Source organism: Hemiscyllium ocellatum, chromosome 12, assembly GCF_020745735.1.
Source record: "Hemiscyllium ocellatum isolate sHemOce1 chromosome 12, sHemOce1.pat.X.cur, whole genome shotgun sequence".
NCBI lineage: Eukaryota > Metazoa > Chordata > Chondrichthyes > Orectolobiformes > Hemiscylliidae > Hemiscyllium > Hemiscyllium ocellatum.
Window position 1 is genome coordinate 12,514,725 of NC_083412.1, and position 18,710 is coordinate 12,533,434.

The 18,710-nt window shown below is 43.1% G+C and overlaps 1 protein-coding gene across 4 annotated transcripts in view; it reads right to left on the minus strand.

Annotated features, from left to right (window-relative positions):
* Positions 1–17,656, minus strand: part of mtrf1 (mitochondrial translational release factor 1) — a 29,144-nt gene extending 11,488 nt beyond the window's left edge. Inside the window, exons 1-5 of one of the 4 annotated variants that reach the window (XM_060832893.1) lie at positions 17,621–17,656; positions 14,535–15,000; positions 12,693–12,784; positions 6,708–6,789; positions 4,535–4,642 (exon numbers count right to left, since the gene is read on the minus strand). In XM_060832893.1, coding sequence (XP_060688876.1) covers positions 4,535–4,642; positions 6,708–6,789; positions 12,693–12,784; positions 14,535–14,955 — 703 coding nt within the window. In that variant the 5' untranslated portion in view covers positions 14,956–15,000; positions 17,621–17,656. Of the gene's footprint in view, positions 1–4,534; positions 4,643–6,707; positions 6,790–12,692; positions 12,785–14,174; positions 14,274–14,534; positions 15,001–17,620 lie in introns of those variants that run through there. The other 3 variants (XM_060832895.1, XM_060832897.1, XM_060832894.1) reach the window with 3 other exon arrangements.
* Between the last annotated feature and the right edge of the window lie 1,054 nt (positions 17,657–18,710).

Here is an 18,710-nt window from a genome sequence, read left to right on the forward strand (position 1 = left end):
GTAAGAAAACTCTCCTATTTATGTACGAGTCTGGTTTTCCAAACTACTCACAAGGCATTTTACATCTTTGCCTCAATAACGAGATTAAACTTATACAGTTCTCCAGATGTGGTCTTACCAATTCCCTGCATAAATGAAGCATAATCTTTACGTATTCAATTTCCCTTAGAATAAACATTAATATTCTACTAGCTTTCTTTATCATTTGCTGAAACTACATACTAATGTTTTGTGATTCTGCACTCAGAAATCCGGACCCCCCTCCGCATGTCAAAGCTCTGTAATCTCTCACTGATTAGATAATACACTTGTTCATTCTTACTTCCAAAATGGAGAGTTGCACATTTTCCCACGTTATATTCTGTCTGCTAGATCTTTGCTGACTCACCTAACCTATCTGCATCGCTTTTGTAGCTTTCTTATGTTCTCTTCACAATTCATTTTCCTTCCTGTTTTTGTATCATCAGCATACTTAGCAGTCATACATACCTTCGATCCCCAATCCAAATCATTTATATAACTTATATATGACTTCTTACATGTTGCCAACAGAAAATGACCCATTCATGCCAATCTCTTACCTATACCAACACGTATTTATTTCTGCAATTACCTTTAATGTGACATCTTACCAAATATCTTCTGGAAATCTAAGTTCAGGACATCACAGCATCACATCACAGTTTATCTGCAGTATTTTAAATTATCAAAGAACTCCAATACATTGGTGAAAAATGTTTTCCCTTTCACAAAAACCATGTTGACTCTGCCTGGTTACCTTGAATCTATTTTAAAGATGTAAAATCTTTAATAATAAGTTTTTAGTATCATCCCTTGGACAGATATTAAGCTAACTGGCATGTCACTTCCTGCTGTGTGTCTGCCTCCCTTTAGAACAAAGGAGTTACACTCACTATTTCCAATCTAATGGAGCCATGATTCTCGGGAATTTCGCAAAATTCTACTGTCTTACTTGCTACTTCTTTTGCAGCGCCAAGATGAAACCCATCTGGACCCAAGTATTTGTCAAGAACTGCCACTTGCCAAGAATTGGACACAAAATTCCAGTTGAAGCCAGGCCCGTGTTTTATAAATGTTCACCATGCATGTGATATTTATCTTTGTCAGTCAGGCCTTGTGAGAACGGTGCCTGGATCGGGTGGCCTGAGCTGTCTTCTCCACTTCCTCCATGGTGTTCATCTGATGCTTGTACATTCCAGAGTCTTCAACCAGTGTGTGGGTCTGTGGCCATGTGTGAACTTGCTTTTTAACAATTTTCTCAGCCTACCCTGCTACCTCCAAGAATGTGTGCACCATGTGCACTCAAGTTGTCCCAGCAACATCTTTCAAATTGTATCATTTAGGTTTTATTGCCTTCCCTGGTTTGCCTAACCGAAATGTGTCATCTCTGCATTACTTCATCTACCATGTGCCCAGCTATCACTCGAGTCTAAAGCTATGCTCTACCATTCTTTGACGAGTTTTGTCAGCTGCAAATTTTGAAATTGTACAGTATTCACCCAAGTCATTAGTGTGTGTGAAAGAAAAATAAAACTACGAGAGATATCAATAGAGTTAATGGGAGGTGTCTTTTCCTTAGAATGAGGGATTTCAAGACAAGGGGTCATATTTTTAAGTTGGGAGGAGAGAGATTTAGAAATGACGTAAGTGACAAATGTTTTACAGACAGGGATTTCAAGACTGTGGGGGAGGGGCACACTTTTAAGGTGAGAGGGGAGAGATTTAATCTACACGTGAGACACTTTTATACAGCAGCTTGTTCACATGTGGAATGAACTTCCTGAGGAAGTGGTGGACGCGGGTACAATTAAAAATTTTAAAAGGCATTTGGATAAATACATGAAAAGGAACGGTTTGGAGAGATATGGGTCAGGAGCAGGCTAGTTGAGTTTAGGATTGGTTGGACCGAAGGGTCTGTTTTTGTGCTGTATGACTCTGTATAACAACCCCTAGGAAGGCTGACTGTAAAGTTTCCTGCAGCCCCAAAAGCAACCATTCACCACTCTTTGTTTCCCGCCACTTGGCAAATTCTGTATCCATTTTCCCTTTTAAGCCTTGGATTTCCAACATCCTACGGCATCCTCTCTCTTTAGTAGTCACATTCTCTTTAATTAATAATGCCATTCCTGCTGCACTTTTTCCTTCTCAACCTTCCCTGAACACTTTGTATTTAAGAATAATTAGCATCCTATTTTCTCAGTCAGATCCTTGTTATTGCGAGACCATCATAGCTACACATGGTTATTTGAGCTGATAGCTCATCAACCTCCTTTGTCATATTTAATGCACGTAAACCTGGATTATATGCGTCCGTATTTCGTCTTACCTCACCTTTTTTCTCTTCTCTCTGGTGCCAAAGGTTTCTCCTAACCCTTTTCAAAACTTATTTCTTCCTGATAATGTAGTTCAAATGATCTTTCTGGAACATCAGGGAATATTGGAGAACATTGTCCCTTTACATATATTCCTTGGGCATGTGTTCTGCATTTAAGCAAAAACCTCCAAGATCAGGACTTAGCAGATTTGACCCCACAAAGTGGGGATGAGGGTGGCAGAGAGGAGGGGGAGTGGCATTTTTGATAAGGGATAGCATCACTGCTGTACTTCAGGAGGATATTCCAGGGAATACATCCAGGGAAGTGATTTGGGTGAAACTGAGAAATAAAGAAGGGATGACCACCTTATTGGAATTGTATTATAGACCCCTCTAATAGTCAGTGGGAGATTTCAGTTATCTGTAACAATAATAGGGTGGTTATGGTAACTTTCCAAACATAGACTGGGACTGCCATAGTGTTAAGGGTTTAGATGGAGAGGGATTTCTTAAGTGTGTACAAGACAATTTCCTGATTCAGTATGTGGATGTACCTACTAGAGAAGGTGCAAAACTTGACCTACTCTTTGGAAATAAGGCAGGGCAGGTGTCAGAGGTGTCAGTGAGGGAGCGGCCATAATTCTATTCGTTTTAAAATAGTGATGGAAAAGGATAGACAGGATCTAAAAGTGGAAGTTCTAAATTGGAGGAAGGCTAATTTTGACGATATTGGGCAAGGACTTTCAAAAGCTGATGGGGGGGCAGATGTTTGCAGGTAAAGGGACGGCTGGAAAACGTGAAGCCTTCAGAAATGAGATAACAAAAGTCCAGAGAAAAGACATTCCTGTCAGGGTGAAGGAAAGGCTGGTAGGTATCGGGAATGCTGGATGACTAACAAAATTGAGGGTTTGGTTAAGAAAAAGAAGGAAGCGCATGTCAGGTATAGACAGAATAGATTAAGCGAATCCTTAGAAGAGTATAAAGGCAGTAGGAGTATACTTAAGAGGGAAATGAGGAGGGTAAAAAGAGGATATGAGGTAGCTTTGGCAAATAGGATTAAGGAGAATCCAAAGGGTTTTTACAAATATATTAAGGACAAAAGGGTAACTAGGGAGAGAATAGGGCCCCTCAAAGATCAACAAGGCTGCAGGAGATGGGGGAGATACCTTGCATCAGTGTTTACTGTGGAGAAGGACATGGAAGATAAGAATGTGGGGAAATAGATGGTGACATCTGGAAAAATGTCCATATTACAGAGGACGTCTTGAAATGCATAAAAGTGGATAAATCCCCAGGACTTGATCACCCTGTGGTACTCTGGAAAGCTAGGGAAGTGATTGCTGGGCCACTTACTGAGGTATTTGTATCAATAGTCACAGGTGAGGTGCCAGAAGACTGGAGGTTGGCTAACGTGGTGCCACTATTTAAGAAGGGCGGTAAGGACAAGCCAGAGGATCATAGATCAGTTGAACAAATATAGAGTGCAGGTTCATAGTTCTTTGCAAGTTGAGTTGCAGGTAAATAGGATAGTGAAGAGTGTATTTGGTATGCTTTCCTTTATTGGACAGAACATGGAGTACAGGAGTTGGGAGGTGATGTTGTGGTTGTACAGGACATTTGCTAGGCCACTTTTGGAATACTGCATTCAATTCTGCTCTCCTTCCTATCAGAAGGATATTATGAAACTTGAAAGGGTTCAGAAAGGATTTATAAAGATGTTGCCAGGGTTGGAGGATTTGAGCTGTAGGGAGAGGTTGAATAGGCTGGGGCTGTTTTCCCTGCAGCGTCAGAGGCTGAGGGATGACCTTATAGAGTTTATAAAATCATGAGGGACATGGATAGAGTAAATAGACACAGTCTTTTCCTTTGCGTGGGGGAGTCAAGAACTACTGGAGGTTTAGAGTGAGAGGGGAAAGATATAAAAGAGATCCAAGGGGCAATGTTTTCACGCAGAGGGTGGTGTGTGTATGGAATGACCTGCCAGAGGAAGTGGTGGAGGCTGGTACAATTGCAACATTTAAAAGGCACATGGATGGGTATTTGAACAGAAAGGAATTAGAAACATATGGGTCAAATGCTGGCAAATGGGACTAGATTGGGTCAGGATATCTGGTCGGCATGGACGAGTTGGACTGAAGGGTCTGTCTCCGTGCTGGACGTCTCTATGACAAGAATTGAAACACAGTGAAGAAACTTTACCATAGTCTGAAGGAGTGTAGTTCAGCACTTCAAAGTTCCAGTCCTTGAAGCCTGCATAGTGTTTGTACATATCGAAAATCTCCCTTGTAAACTGCTGGCAAATGTCACCTGGAAAAATAAGATCAAGAGTTAACACCATCTGTGAGCAGCCCACACGCAGCAGAATTGCTCCAGTTTTGACCTGAGAACAACCAAGATAATCAACAGCAGTTTACTAGAGGGTGTGGTCCCATCAGAAATTTAGAACTTTCCAGCACAGCTCACTGCACGGACATCAAGTCTAGGAACCTCCAGTGATTCTCCTTATCTCGAATGCAGGGCTTGAGGATGTTGCAATTGCTGCCATATGAGTGAAGCACAGAGCAGGAACAAAATCCAAAACCTCTTGATTTGGTGGAATTATGCGATAGTTCAGCAGCAAAGCACTGACATGGGGAGAATGTCCAGCAGTCACTTTTCAATGCAAATGAGGAGATGAATGGTATCAGAGAACAGTAAACTATCAGAGTCTGTAAATTGAGCAAGTGAGAGATAAGATGACATTGTGGGAAAAAGTAAAGCACAGAATGGAAATATAAACTCAGTGAGAGGACATGTAAGTCGTGGACAAATAAGGACAAAATTCCTTGAACTTCCATCTAGATATAGCTGTGAAATGATTAATAGATTTGTGTGCTTTAGATAGACATAGACTGCAAACACAGCAACGTTTTTCTGCAAATTATCGGTTCACCCACATTAGACTGTTGTTTGGACTAATGTCTGGTCACCATATAAAGTTTATTAATGTCATTATCTAAGGCTAAGAAATAACAGGCTGTGGCTATTAATTGTCCGAATACCCATGTGTTAGGAGCACCTATAACACAGGGGAGGGAGGAGTTAGAAGGAGCTGTGGGACTGAGTAGTTAATAAACTCTATCCATAAAGGAGGGGGAACTTGATTTATGCCTCACTTATTGCCTTGGATCCAAACTGAAAACACATGAGAAAAGATGTCCACTAGTCCCTCAAAAATGAGCACAAAGACACAAACTGTTATATGGCTCTGACATGAAGAAAAACTGCTTCTGCTCAGGTTTAAATATTCCCAGCTCTTCACAATAATGGGAAAAGGTTCAAATATATTAAAGCCTTAAAAGCAATTCAAAAGGCCTCTAGCCTCCTGCTGTTTCTCCGTAGCTGGATAGTATTGTAGTGACTGGACCCATAACACAGGACTGTAGAGACTGGATATTTACAGATGGACACTGACTGAAATCTTCATATTGTACATCACAATAAAGACCGGAATACTTATAATGAACATTACAGCAGAGTCAATACAGTCAGTCTATACAGAAACAGACCCTTCAATCCAACTCATCCATGCTGTCCAGACACCCCAATCTGACCTGGTCCCATTTGCCAGCACTTGGCCTCTGAACCCTTCCTATTCATATATCCATCCAGATGCCTTTTAAAATGTTGTAATTGTACCAGCCTCCACCACCTCCTCTCGCAGCTCATTCCATAGACGTACCACCGTCTGAGTGGAAAAGTTGTTCCTTGGGTCCTTTTAAATCTTTCCCCTCTCATCTTAAAGCTATGCCCTCTAGTTTTGGACTCCCCCACCCTAGGTAAAAGACCTTGGCTGTTCACCCTATTCATGACCCTCATGACTTTATAAACCTCAGTAAGGTCACCCCGCAGCCTCCAATGCTCCAGGGGAAAAAAAATGCCCCAGACTATTCAGCTTATCCCAGTAGCTCAATCACTCCGATCCAGTGACTGGAATACTGAAGATAGATATTAGACCAGAGGCATGAATATTCACAACTGCATGATTCCACAGGCTCTATTCACCCTCTTAGGTGAATATTATTTGGAGATCACACTAATCAGCTAATGCTGAAACATTGTTCACTGTATGTGCCACTGTGACCGTGCCCAACCCCAGGGTCTGCTGTTCCCTGCACACCAGTCAGTGGAGGAGTGGTCAAAGCAAACTCTGACAACATTTCCTGGCAGAGGACCTGCCTGCATTGACTGTACCTTAACTGCTGGCACAGCAAAGACTGGAGCATCTCATGTGGTAGTTACTCAGGTCTCTGACCACATGTGAATGTGGAGTCAGAGGGAACTCCATGCAGTGAGGCATTTAATGGCAATTGTAAATTGCACAGATTCTCACCTCCTGTTGTTCTTCCTGCTGTCACCTCAAGGATCACGTTGCTTTCGTCATGTTTCTCCTTTTGCACCAGCATCCGTAGGATCTAAAGGTGTAGGACAGGAAGCAATTCGCTGAAAGGAATGAAGACGCTTAAAACATCACTGACACGCTGTTTATTTTGTTTGCAGAAAGATGGGCTTTCAGAAATGCTCTTTAAAAATTGTAGTTACATCATTACATTTCCACCTCAGCCTCTGATCGACAGATCGCACTGTAACACGCAGACATCAGCAATCCTACAATTACACACAAACTTGCTATAGAGTGCACAGACACACTGGAGGGAAAGAGGTTTCGGGACTTGACCGGGGGAAATCGAGAGGTGTGTGTGTGTGTGTGTGTGTGGCTGAAGGGGTCAGGTACAGGCCTCAGATTAGGGTGTTGGGGTCAGGGACAGGACATTGGTGAGACCATTTCTAGAGGAGTGTGCACAGTTCTGGTCACCCTGCTATAGAAAGGATATTATTAAATTGGAGGAGGTGCAGTATAGATTTACAAGGATGTTACCAGGACTGGAGGGTTTGAGTTTTAAGGAGAGGCTGGATAAGCTGGGATTTTTTTCACCAGAGTGAAGGCGGTTGAGGGGTGACCGTATACAAGTTTAAAAAAATTCACGAGGGGCATTGATAAGGTGAATGGCCAAAATCATTTGCCCAGGCTACAGGAGTCCAAAACTTGATGGCATAGGTTTGAGGTGAGAGGGGAAATATTTAAAAGGGACTTGAGGGGCTACTTTTTCACACGAAGGGTAGCTTGTAAGTGGAATGAACTGTCAGAGGAAGTGGTAGTTTCAGGTAAAGTTACAACATTTAAAAGACATTTAGACACGTACATAAATACGAAAGCTTCAGAGGAATATAGGCCAAATGCAAATAAATGTTTCAATAAGAACACCTCTCCTTCTCAACTCCAATGGATACAGGTTTAATCTCAACCTTAGTGCATAAGACAATCCCTTTAGCCAAGCAATCAGTTGCATAAATGTTCTTTGATCTGTTTCCAATATTCAAGTTTCCCTCTTCAAATAGGGAGCTGTCCACAGTACTCCATGTGCAGTCTGACTTAAGTCTGTACAGTTGTAACAAGACTTCCCTACTTCTAAACTTTTACAATAAAAGCCAATATTGAATTTGCCTTCCTAATAACCTACTGCCCCTGTACTGTACGTCAGGCACAAGGTCGTCCAAATCTCTCCACACCACAGCATCCTACAATCTCTCTCTGTTTAAATAATATTCTGCTTTTCTATTCTTCCTGAGAAATTGGATCTCATACATTTGCCACATTTTACCCCACTCACTTAGCCTCAATTTATATCCACTTGAAGACATCCTGTGCTCCCCTCAACATATGCTTTCTGATCTTTGTGCCATCTTTGACTACAATGTAATCTAGCCCTTCAGCGAGTCATCAACTTCGGTCACGAATAGCTGAGGACTGAGCAACGAGCTTTGCAGCAGACCACAAGTTGTCAATGTGTAAACAACAAATTCATCCCAACTTTTCTTTTTAATTTCTTCATTCATTGGATACGGTATCACTGGGTAGGCATTTACTGCCCACTCTTTATTGCCCTGGGTAAGTTGGCACTGAGCTGTCTTCTTGAACTGCTGCAGTCCACCTGGTATGGGTACACCCATGGTGCTGTTTGGAAGGGTACTGCAGGATGTTCACTCAGCAACAGTTAAGGAATGGTGTTATTGTTCTAATTCAGGATGGTGTGGGGCTTGGGCAAGAACATGTTGCTAGTGGTGATCTCCCACACCAGCTGCCCTTGCCCTTCTCGGTGGTACTGGCTGAGAGTTTGGAAGATGTTTGGTGTAAGCTGATCCTCTATCCACACGAACGTATTTCCCCAATGCATGGGGAGGCAGTGACATTGTGGTAATATCACTGGATTAACAATCCGGAACCCCAGCCCAATGTCCTGAGGACATAGTTTCAAATCCTATCATGGTATGTGGAGAAATCTGAATATTATAATAAATAATAATAATAATAATAATAATAATAATGATCTAATAGCAAACATGTGACCACTGTCAATATTATAAAACCCACCGGGTTCATTCATATCTCTTTAGGGAAGGAAATCTGCTGTACTCATCTCGACTGGCCTACATGTGACTCCAGACCCACAGTAATGTCCTCTGGGCAATAAATGCTGGCCGAGTCAGCGATGCCCACATGTCACAGATAAATAAATAAATCAGATGGTGCTGTGCATTAACCTTTTATATCGCACCTTAGCAAATATCTTTTTGAACTCCCAGATAATCTTTAGACCAAACATGATGTCGTGTCCTATTCAGAAGCAAGTGACTGAGGTTGGGTCAAAGGCTAGAGAATATAGTCTGTAAGAACAAATGGACACCGTCATAGAGTCATTGAGGCCTACAGCACAGAGACAGGTCCTTTGGCCAATACTGGTCCATGCTGATCAAAATGTCTATCCACGCTAATCCCATTTCCCTGCACATGGCCCATTTCCTTCTAAACCTTTCCTATCCATGTATTTGTCCAAATGCCTCTTAAATGTTGTTAATGAACCCCCCCTTCAATCACTTCAGCTGGCAGCTCATTCTATATGTGTACCACCCTCTGTATAAAAAGTTTGCCCCTTGGGTTCCCTTTTATTCTTTCCCCTCTAACCTTAAACTGATGCCCTCTAGTCCTCGATACCCCAACCCCGCAAGAAAGACTGAGCGCATTCACCCTATCCATGCCTCTCATGATCTTATAATTTCTAGAAGATTCCGCTCCCCCCACCCGAATCCCCTACGCTCTAAAGAAAAAAGTTCTAGCTTGTCCGACCTGTTCCCTATAACTCAGAACCTTGAGTCCTGGCAGCATCCTTGTAAATTTCATCTGCACTCTTTCAAGTTTAATAACATCCTTCCTATAGCAAGGTGACCAGAACTAAACTCAATACTCCAAGTGCAGCCTCACCAATGTCCTGTACAACAGCAACAGGACTTCCCAACCACCTGAAGGAGCAGCACTCGAAAGCTACTGCTTCCAATTAAACCTGTTAGACTATAACTTGGTGTTGTGTGATTTTTAACTTTGTATTTCCCAACTTCTGTCCTGACTGATGAAGGCCAGTGCCAAAAGCCTTCTTCACTGCCCTGTCTGCCTGTGACTCCACTTTCAGATAACCATGCATGTGAACTCCAAGGTCCCTCTGTACCAGTGTACTCGTTAAGGCCCTACCACTCACCCTGAAACTCCTACCTTGATTTGACCTTCCAAAATGTAAGACCTCACACTTATCTATATTAAACTCCATTTGCCATTTCTCGGCCCAATTCCCCAGCTGATCAAGATCCTGGTCCTTCAGGATCTATCTGATAACAGAACAGTACAGCACAGAACAGGCCCTTCAGCCCACGACGTTGTGCCGACTATTGATCCTCATGTAAGGTAAACCTAATGTACGAACCCTCAAATTTCTGTGACCATATGCATGTCCAGGAGTCTCTTAAACATCCCCAATGACCCGGCCTCCACAACTGCTGCTGGCAACGCATTCCAAGCTCTCACAACTCTCTGTGTAAGGAACCCACCTCTGATATCCCCTCTATACTTTCCGCCAAACAGCTTAAAACTATGACGTACATTAATGACTTGGATTTAAATCTATATGATTAATAAGTTTGCGAATGACAGGAAAGTCGGTATTGTGGTAAATATTGAGGGGGATGACTGTAATCGCATAGAATTGAATCATGGAATCCATACAGTGTGGAAAGAGGCCATTTCAACCATTGAGTCTTCACAGAACATCTGAACAGCATTCATCCAGATCCAAACACCACCTTATCCCCTAATCCCACATTCACCATGACTAAATCCACCCAGCTTGCACATCCCTGGACACTATTGGGCATGGGGCGTGGGGGGGTGGAATTTGTTATGGCCAATACATCTAATACATCTAATCTTTGGACTATGGGAGGAAACCGGAGCACCCAGAGGAATCCCACACAGATACGGGGAGAATGTGCAAACTCCACACAGACAGTTGCTGGAGGCTGGAATCGAACCCAGTCCTTGGCGCTGTGAGACAGCAGTGGTAACCACTGAGTCACCGTGCCACCCACTGTAATCTGCATGATGCTATCAGCAAATTGGTCAGGTGGGCAGAGATGTGACAAATCAAATTCAACTCACAAAAGTGTGAAGTAATGCACTTGGGCAGGCTAACAAGGCAAATGATTATACTGTGAATGATAGGGCTCTGGAAAGTACTGAAGACCTCGGATGCATATCCACAGATCCCTGAAAGTATCAGGTGGTTAAGAAGGCATATAATATACTTTTATTTAATTAGCTGAGGCAGAGAATAAACGAGCCAGGAAGTTATGCTGGAACTGTATAAAATGTTGGTTAGTTCTGGAATTCTGTGTGCAGTTCTGGTCACCACATTCTAGGAAGGATGTGATTGCATGAGAGAAGGAATGGAGAAGATTCACCAGAATGCTACCTGGGCTGGAGGGCCTGAGCAATGAGGAAAGGTTGGATAGGCTCGGGTTGTTTTCCTTGCAGCAGTGAAGATTTGGGCGGCACGGTGGCACAGTGGTTAGCACTGTTGCCTCACACCGTGAGAGACTCGGGTTCAATTCCTGCCTCAGGCGACCCTGTGTGGAGTTTGCACATTCTACCTTTTAGATTAGACTTACAGTGTGGAAACAGGCCCTTCGGCCCAACAGCCCACACCGACCCGCCGAAGCGCAACCCACCCATGCCCCTACATTTTACCGCTTACCTAACACTACGGGCAATTTATCATGGCCAATTCACCTGGCCCGCACATCTTTGTGACTGTGGGAGGAAACCGGAGCACCCGGAGGAAACCCACGCAGACACGGGGAGAACGTGCAAACTCCACACAGTCAGTCGCCTGAGTCGGGAATTGAACCCGGGTCTACAGGCGCTGTGAGGCAGCAGTGCTAACCACTGTGCCACCGTGCTGCCCACCGTGCTGCCCACAGGGACATTCTCCCTGTGTCTGCGTGGGTTTCCTCCCACAATCCAAAAATGTGCAGGTTAGGTGAACTGGCCATGCTAAATTGCCCGTAGGGTTAGGCGTAGGGGAATGGGTCTGGGTGGGTTGCGCTTTGGCAGGTCGGTGTGGACTTGTTGGGCCAAAGAGCCAGTTTTCACACTGTAAGTAATTTAATCTAATCTAATCTAATTTGGAGGGGTCTTGATTGAGGCATATAGGTTTGAGGAGCATAGATAGGGTGAATAGGAAGACACTTCTATCGATTATTGTGGCTCAGTGGTTAGCAATGCTGCCTCACAGCGCCAGGGACCCAGGTTCGATTCCAGCCTCAGGCGACTGACTGTGTGGAGTTTGCACATTCTCCCCGTGTCTGTGTGGGTTTCCTCCGGGTGCTCTGGTTTCCTCCCACAGTCCAAAGATGTGCAGGTCAGGTGAATTGGCCATGCTAAATTGCCCATAGTGTTAAGCGCATTAGTCAGAGGGAAATGGGTTTGGGTGGGTTACTCTTCGGAGGGCCGAAGGGCCTGTTTCCACACTGTAGGGAATCTAATCTAACCATTAGTAGAGGGGTCAATAAACAGGAGGCATAGATTTAAAGTAAAATGCAGAAGGCTATGCTGAGAGTGAAAGAGAACTCTGCCTGTAAGGGTGTTTTAATCAGAAACTCTCCTAACATTTAAACAGTATTTAGATGTTAACTTGTATTGCCATAGTCTCCAGAGCTACAGGCCAAGAGCTGAAAAATGGGATTCCTGTGATCAGATCTTTAACCAACACAGATACAATGGGCCCAACGGGCTTCCTCTGGGGTCTAAGTGTTTGAATCCACTTAGTTAAAGAAAACCTCTGCTGCTTCAATAGTGGAAGTTGGACAGGCTATCCAACAAATCAACCGGACCAGTTTTTAAACAATTTCCTGGATGCCCAGTTACACTCACATTTCCCTGTAAAACCGTCATATTTTTGTTCAGCCGCTGGCGTTCTTCAAGGACCAATGGTATCAACTCCTGGTCATCGCGGGCCTTCAGATCTGAAAGCAAGTTGGTTAAAACTTAGTGATAAATAAACACTTTAAAACTACCCAAGAAATTCAGAGGCTTTTTTGTTTAGTTTCAGGTTAATTAAATTGTCCAATAGCCAGAATATAGCAGTTCTAACTAGTCCACAAATTTGTAGGGCTATATCAAACATGAAGTGCTCAGTATCTTCCCACAATGTTTCAATCTCACTCACTTCTGCTTGACTCACTCATATTGTCACCATCCTCAGCTTTTAAGCAGAAGTTTACAGCACAGAACCCAACTCTTCAGACCATAGGTTAGCTTCGTGCTTCACCTTTCCACATAGCTCAGGCCCTCCAGCCCAGATAGCATTCTGGTGAATCTCCTCCATTCCTTCTCTAATGCAAACACATTCTTCCTACAATGTGGTGACCAGAACTGCACACAGAACTCCACAACTAACCAATGTAAGCTTCCTCCCACCTCACTTCATCTCATATCCCTTTATTCCTTTCATACAAACACTGGAGCGGAGGTAAGCCTCAGTCCCACGAGCCTGCTCTGCCATTCTAGGTTATGGTTGATCACCTACCTCCACCATTTTCTCATGCTATCTGCTTATCCCTTGATAGCACTGGTATCTGGGTAGCATTGATCTCTGACTTGAACCAGCTCAATGATTTGAGTTTCCAAGACCCTTTGGGGTAGAGAATTCCAATACAGAATTGGGTAGTGCAGTCTCTCTGTCTCTGCAAAGGACAATCCCACCATCCAGAATTAGTCTGGTGAACCACTGCTGCACTCCCTTCTATAGCAATTTTATCTTTATTCTATCAAAAAAAAGGACCTGGATTAGAACATTTAAAATACTGGCCTCAATTATTTTGCATTATCGAGTTCCACATTCTCAACACTGTCCAGATAAAGACATTTCTCCTGATTTCTCTAATGGAATACTTTGTGACGATCTCATATTTATGAAACTCCGAGTTGGTCTCTGCAGTAAATTATCTATTCAATCAAACCCTTTCATGGTTTTATAGATCCCTCTATGAAGTCTCGAGGTCAGCCTTCTCTTGTTGAATATTTTGACTTTGATGCACTAGCAATTAATCTGCGACAATTTGTAATTATATAGACTCCTCAATAAGAGAGGACCCAAGAGTCTTGTGGGATGGTGGTAGTGTTCCCACCACAAGGCCTGAAGGTCTGGGTTCAAGTTCCACCTTTCATACTGTGTCTGAATCAAAGCAAAATAAAAAGGCCTTTGCAATTCCCTGAGGAGATATGGGCATTCAGCAGCAGGAGTCGGAATGGTAGGTAGACGTACAAAGGCAAGGTTAGATAAAAGATTGGTCAGGAGGGTGTTGGGAAAGACAGCAAAGGGTAAAAAGGACAAGAGTTTCAGGAAGGGAGTACCTGATGGCTGGTGGGTCTGGTACTGACGATGGGCCATGGGCACAGGGATACAGAAATATGGAGTACTTCACAAGCAGAGATCACATTCTGGAATCTGAAGCCAGTTGAAAATTAAATGCCACACTTGCACAACTTCTCAAGGGAGGTTGTACCATATTGTTGAGGTATCAAACACTTTATGTGCTTCCAACTTCCTCTTTAATCCCCTATCGAATTTATCAGTGGCACCTCATTTTAGACTCTCCCACAGGTTGGTTTAAAATAGCCCACACTTGGAGGTCGTTAAAAGCAACACAAAAAAAATGCCAAAGATCGACAAAATGATATCAATGCCAAATATAAAAGTAGAACTTTGATTACTATTGTACATTGATTCCAACTCGAACAAATCTTTTTCTGACGACTGCAGCTCTTCCAAAAGTGAAGCAAGTGGAGCCAGGGTGACGTGACGTCTACTTAATAACTTTCCATCTTCCCCACGTAGCTGGATGCAATTCAATCTGTTCTTGACTTCTTTGTATTCATCTTTCAGACCATCAATGTACTTCGTCACAGCTTCCAGCTGAAGTAGTTCACTGAAGTCATTATGATGGTGCCTCTCTGACTGGGGCTTGTAAATGGGGCTTGGCACATTTCTGGGGAGATGCCACCACCAAAATCTGGCGGTCCGTCTACGCGCCGTTACGTTTTGCGTCAGCCGGCAAAAGCATCTGCAGGTCCTCCCAAGGCGACCCTGCCTCCGGAAGGAGTTGATGATAAACCAACTGAGTCCATGTTCCATAATCTGAACAAGCTGTCAAGCTCAGGAAGAGGAGGGTATGGTCATCTGTGAGAGTCAGGAGAGATAGCAGATTAGTTGCGGGCTGGACGCAAACAGCGTACTGACATATACCTGGCATGCAACATTTTGAAAAACCTCACAATTGGAGTGGAGGTTTATCATCAAAATGGTCAAGAGAAGCTGGGTTGGTCTCCTTGCAAAGTGAAGGTTAATGGTAGATTTAACCTCATTGTTCACAATAAGGAAGGGGGTTGATATTCAAGAAGAAAAAGTTTCCATTTCCAGAGTATCAGTAATCAGAAGGGACAGTTATAAAAATCTTCAGGGATTGGAGTAAAAATAAGCCTTTCGCCCATTAAGTCTGCTCTGCCACTCAATGAGATCACGGCTGATTTGATCATCCTCAGCTCCGCTTTCCTGTCATTTCCCTGGATTCCTTTACTGATTAAAAATCTCTCAGCTTTAAATGTACTTAATGAGTCAACCTTAACAGCCCTCGGTGGTAAAGAAATCCACCGATTCACCACCATCTGAGAGAAGGAACACCTGCCCACCTCTGTATCAAATGTGCAAGTCCCGAAAAGTCAGCACTTAAGTGGAGAATTATTGTTCTTTTCTCCACTGTCTTATGATCTTTAATGCAGTCACTAATGAAAGTATGTTTCACACAGTAACTATCGACATGGGACCAGATAAATATAGTTTGGCCATTTGCTCCCTGAGTCTGTTCCACCATCCAAATAGATCATGGCTGACCCACCTCAACTTTTTACCCATATCCCTTAATATCTACTGACCTCAGTTTTGAGTACATTCAATAAATGAACCTCCACAAATTCCCAAGATTCACCTTCCTCTGGATGAAGAAATTCCTCACCTCAGTCCAAAATGGCCTGTGCCTTATTGTGAGACAATATATCTGGTTCTAGACCACAAAGCCGGGGAAGCATCCTTTGTGCCTTTACCCTACGAGTCCTACAAACATTTTGTACTCTTCAACGAGATAATTCCTCATTCTTCTCAACTCCAGAAAATACAGGTCCACTCTCTTCAAAACCTCCTCACTGGGCATTCTTAACGTGGAAGAGATTTTGTGAACTTCTATTGCTATTTTTTAATGGTGGGTATATCCTTCCTTAGCAAGGAGTCAAAAATTTTATTTTTCTTTTCAATAATCAAGGCAAGTATGTTTAACAAAAATGTACCACGCATAAGGCAGGTGAAAATGCACACAAAGCTATACATTTTAACGTACTGAAGATTTTTCTGTATAAAATCGATCCATCCCTTTCTGCTAATAAACTCTGCCAATACCTGGATTATACCAGTATTGAAAGTGTTTTTTTTAAATACTGAAATGCAGCACAACTATTATTTCAATCATAAAATTACTGAACTTTAGCAAGTCCTTCATTTTTCATCTGACCATAACTGAACAGAAATAATGAATTGAAATCAGACTGGCAATTTACCAGAAAAACATGTTAATTTTTCATCCTGACTATTAACATCTTTTAACTGCTTTGTGATCCATTAAACTATCCAAAGTATAAAATTTTGTAGGTGTTGTGTCACATTGACTCTGGGAATTGCTATAACATGTAGTTTTGTGGAGGTCCTGATAATTGCTGCAGTTTAAGGAGGGCCACTAATGGTCAATAAAAATGTCCTAAAGACCATTCCTAAAGATCTACCTTTAAAATGAGTTCTCAAGACGTATTAAGAAATGGGCAGTTTTTATCTTAACCAAGTGTGTTGGATTTTAACTGACGTGAAAGCAGGATGAGGAGCTTTTAGGGAGTTACATGTGCAATTAGTCAACTACAGATTGACACTCCCAATGTTGTTTTCCTAATGAGAGATAATAGAGAGGGAGAGCAAAACTTGAATTTATCATGTGTTCAGTGCATATCCCAAGGAGGTAATTCTATGGTGAAAGAGAGGGAATACTGGAGGTAACTTTAGGGGGAAGGAGGGACAGAATTTCAGGGTAACTTTAGGGGGAAGGAAGGATAGAACATCAGGGGGTAACTTTAGGGGGAAGGAGGTAAGGATCATCAGGGGGTAACTTTAGGGGGAAGGAACGTCAGAGGGTAACTTTAGGGGGAAGGAACATCAGGGGGTGACTTTAGGGGAAGGAGGTAAGGAACATCAGAGGGTAACTTTAGGGGAAGGAGGTAAGGAACATCAGGGGGTGACTTTAGGGGGAAGGAACATCAGGGGGTGACTTTAGGGGGAAGGAGGTAAGGATCATCAGGGGGTAACTTTAGGGGGAAGGAACGTCAGAGGGTAACTTTAGGGGAAGGAGGTAAGGAACATCAGAGGGTAACTTTAGGGGAAGGAGGTAAGGAACATCAGGGGGTGACTTTAGGGGGAAGGAACATCAGGGGGTGACTTTAGGGGAAGGAGGTAAGGAACATCAGGGGGTGACTTTAGGGGGAAGGAACATCAGGGGGTGACTTTAGGGGAAGGAGGTAAGGAACATCAGGGGGTGACTTTAGGGGGAAGGTCGGGAACAGAAGCACCAGCAGTTCATCATAGTGACTGTTTGTGTACACAATGAGACTCTGCGTCAACAAATACTGTATACAGCACACACTCAAACCCGACACCCTGTCAACACCTTCACAACAGGGCCCCAAGACCCCCTCCCCCTGCTCCTTACCTCAGGAGTATGCGCACAGCTCGAGAAGCCCGGAGCACGCTGGGAAATGTTCTCAGAAACTACATGTCCCGGCAGGCCGTGCGACGGGAGTCTACTTCCGGAACCTCAGCCCAGACCAGCTCCTCTCAGGAATGGCAGTACCAGAGAGGCTGCAGTGCCAAGGTCAATGAGATCCTGGAGAGAGCAGGGCCATGGTGACATTTGGGGTGTTGTTCAAGTGGAACGCGATCTACACCCATCAATCACCAGATCAGTGAATCAGCAATATACTCCTTATAACTCCACACTCTGCTTCTTACTGGATAATAATCTAATTCCTTTTTGAAAGCCTCGATTAAACCTACACCAACCCCCATACTCCCCCCAACACTCTCAGACAGGACATTCTAAACCCTAACCATTCAAGTGATTCTGCCTCAAAGTCTCAGACACAAATGGGAATTGTTTCTGTCCAGTAATTTTGAATATGTCAATCAAGTTTCCTGTCGTCCAAGGAAAAGAGTCCTAACATTTCCGACCTATCTTTATACTGAAGTTCCTGAAGCTTCAAAGCATCTTGGAGGGTGTGGAGTCATGATACTTCACCTGAGGACAAACTAGTATCTTATTGAAGTTGAATTCAAGTTGCTCCATTCATTCATGAGATGTAGACATGGCTGGCTGTGCCATCATTTATTGACTATCTCTAGTTGTCGTAGAGAAGCTGGTATGAATTTCATGATGTTGTAATCGATGTCCACTTAATAAAGCCCAGGATACTGTATACTTTGTTAACCGTGCTCTCGTTTCATTTCTGTACAGAGATACCTCGATTATCCGGCATTCAATTATCCGAATTTTGGATTAACCTGCAAGATAACAAGGTCCCGTTTGTTGACTAAACTGTGTTATCTGGCACTCGATTATCCAAACGTTTGATGATCCAACAAAACATTCCCCGCTCGTGTTGTTTGGATAATCGAGGTTCCTCTGTACTCCTGTCCTTTTTGCATTGAATAGTTTACTGATTTTTTTTATTGTTAAATTATTTGAAAGAGTATACACCCTGCCCCTTCTGATCTGCCAGCCCTTTACTTTATACAATGGCTCA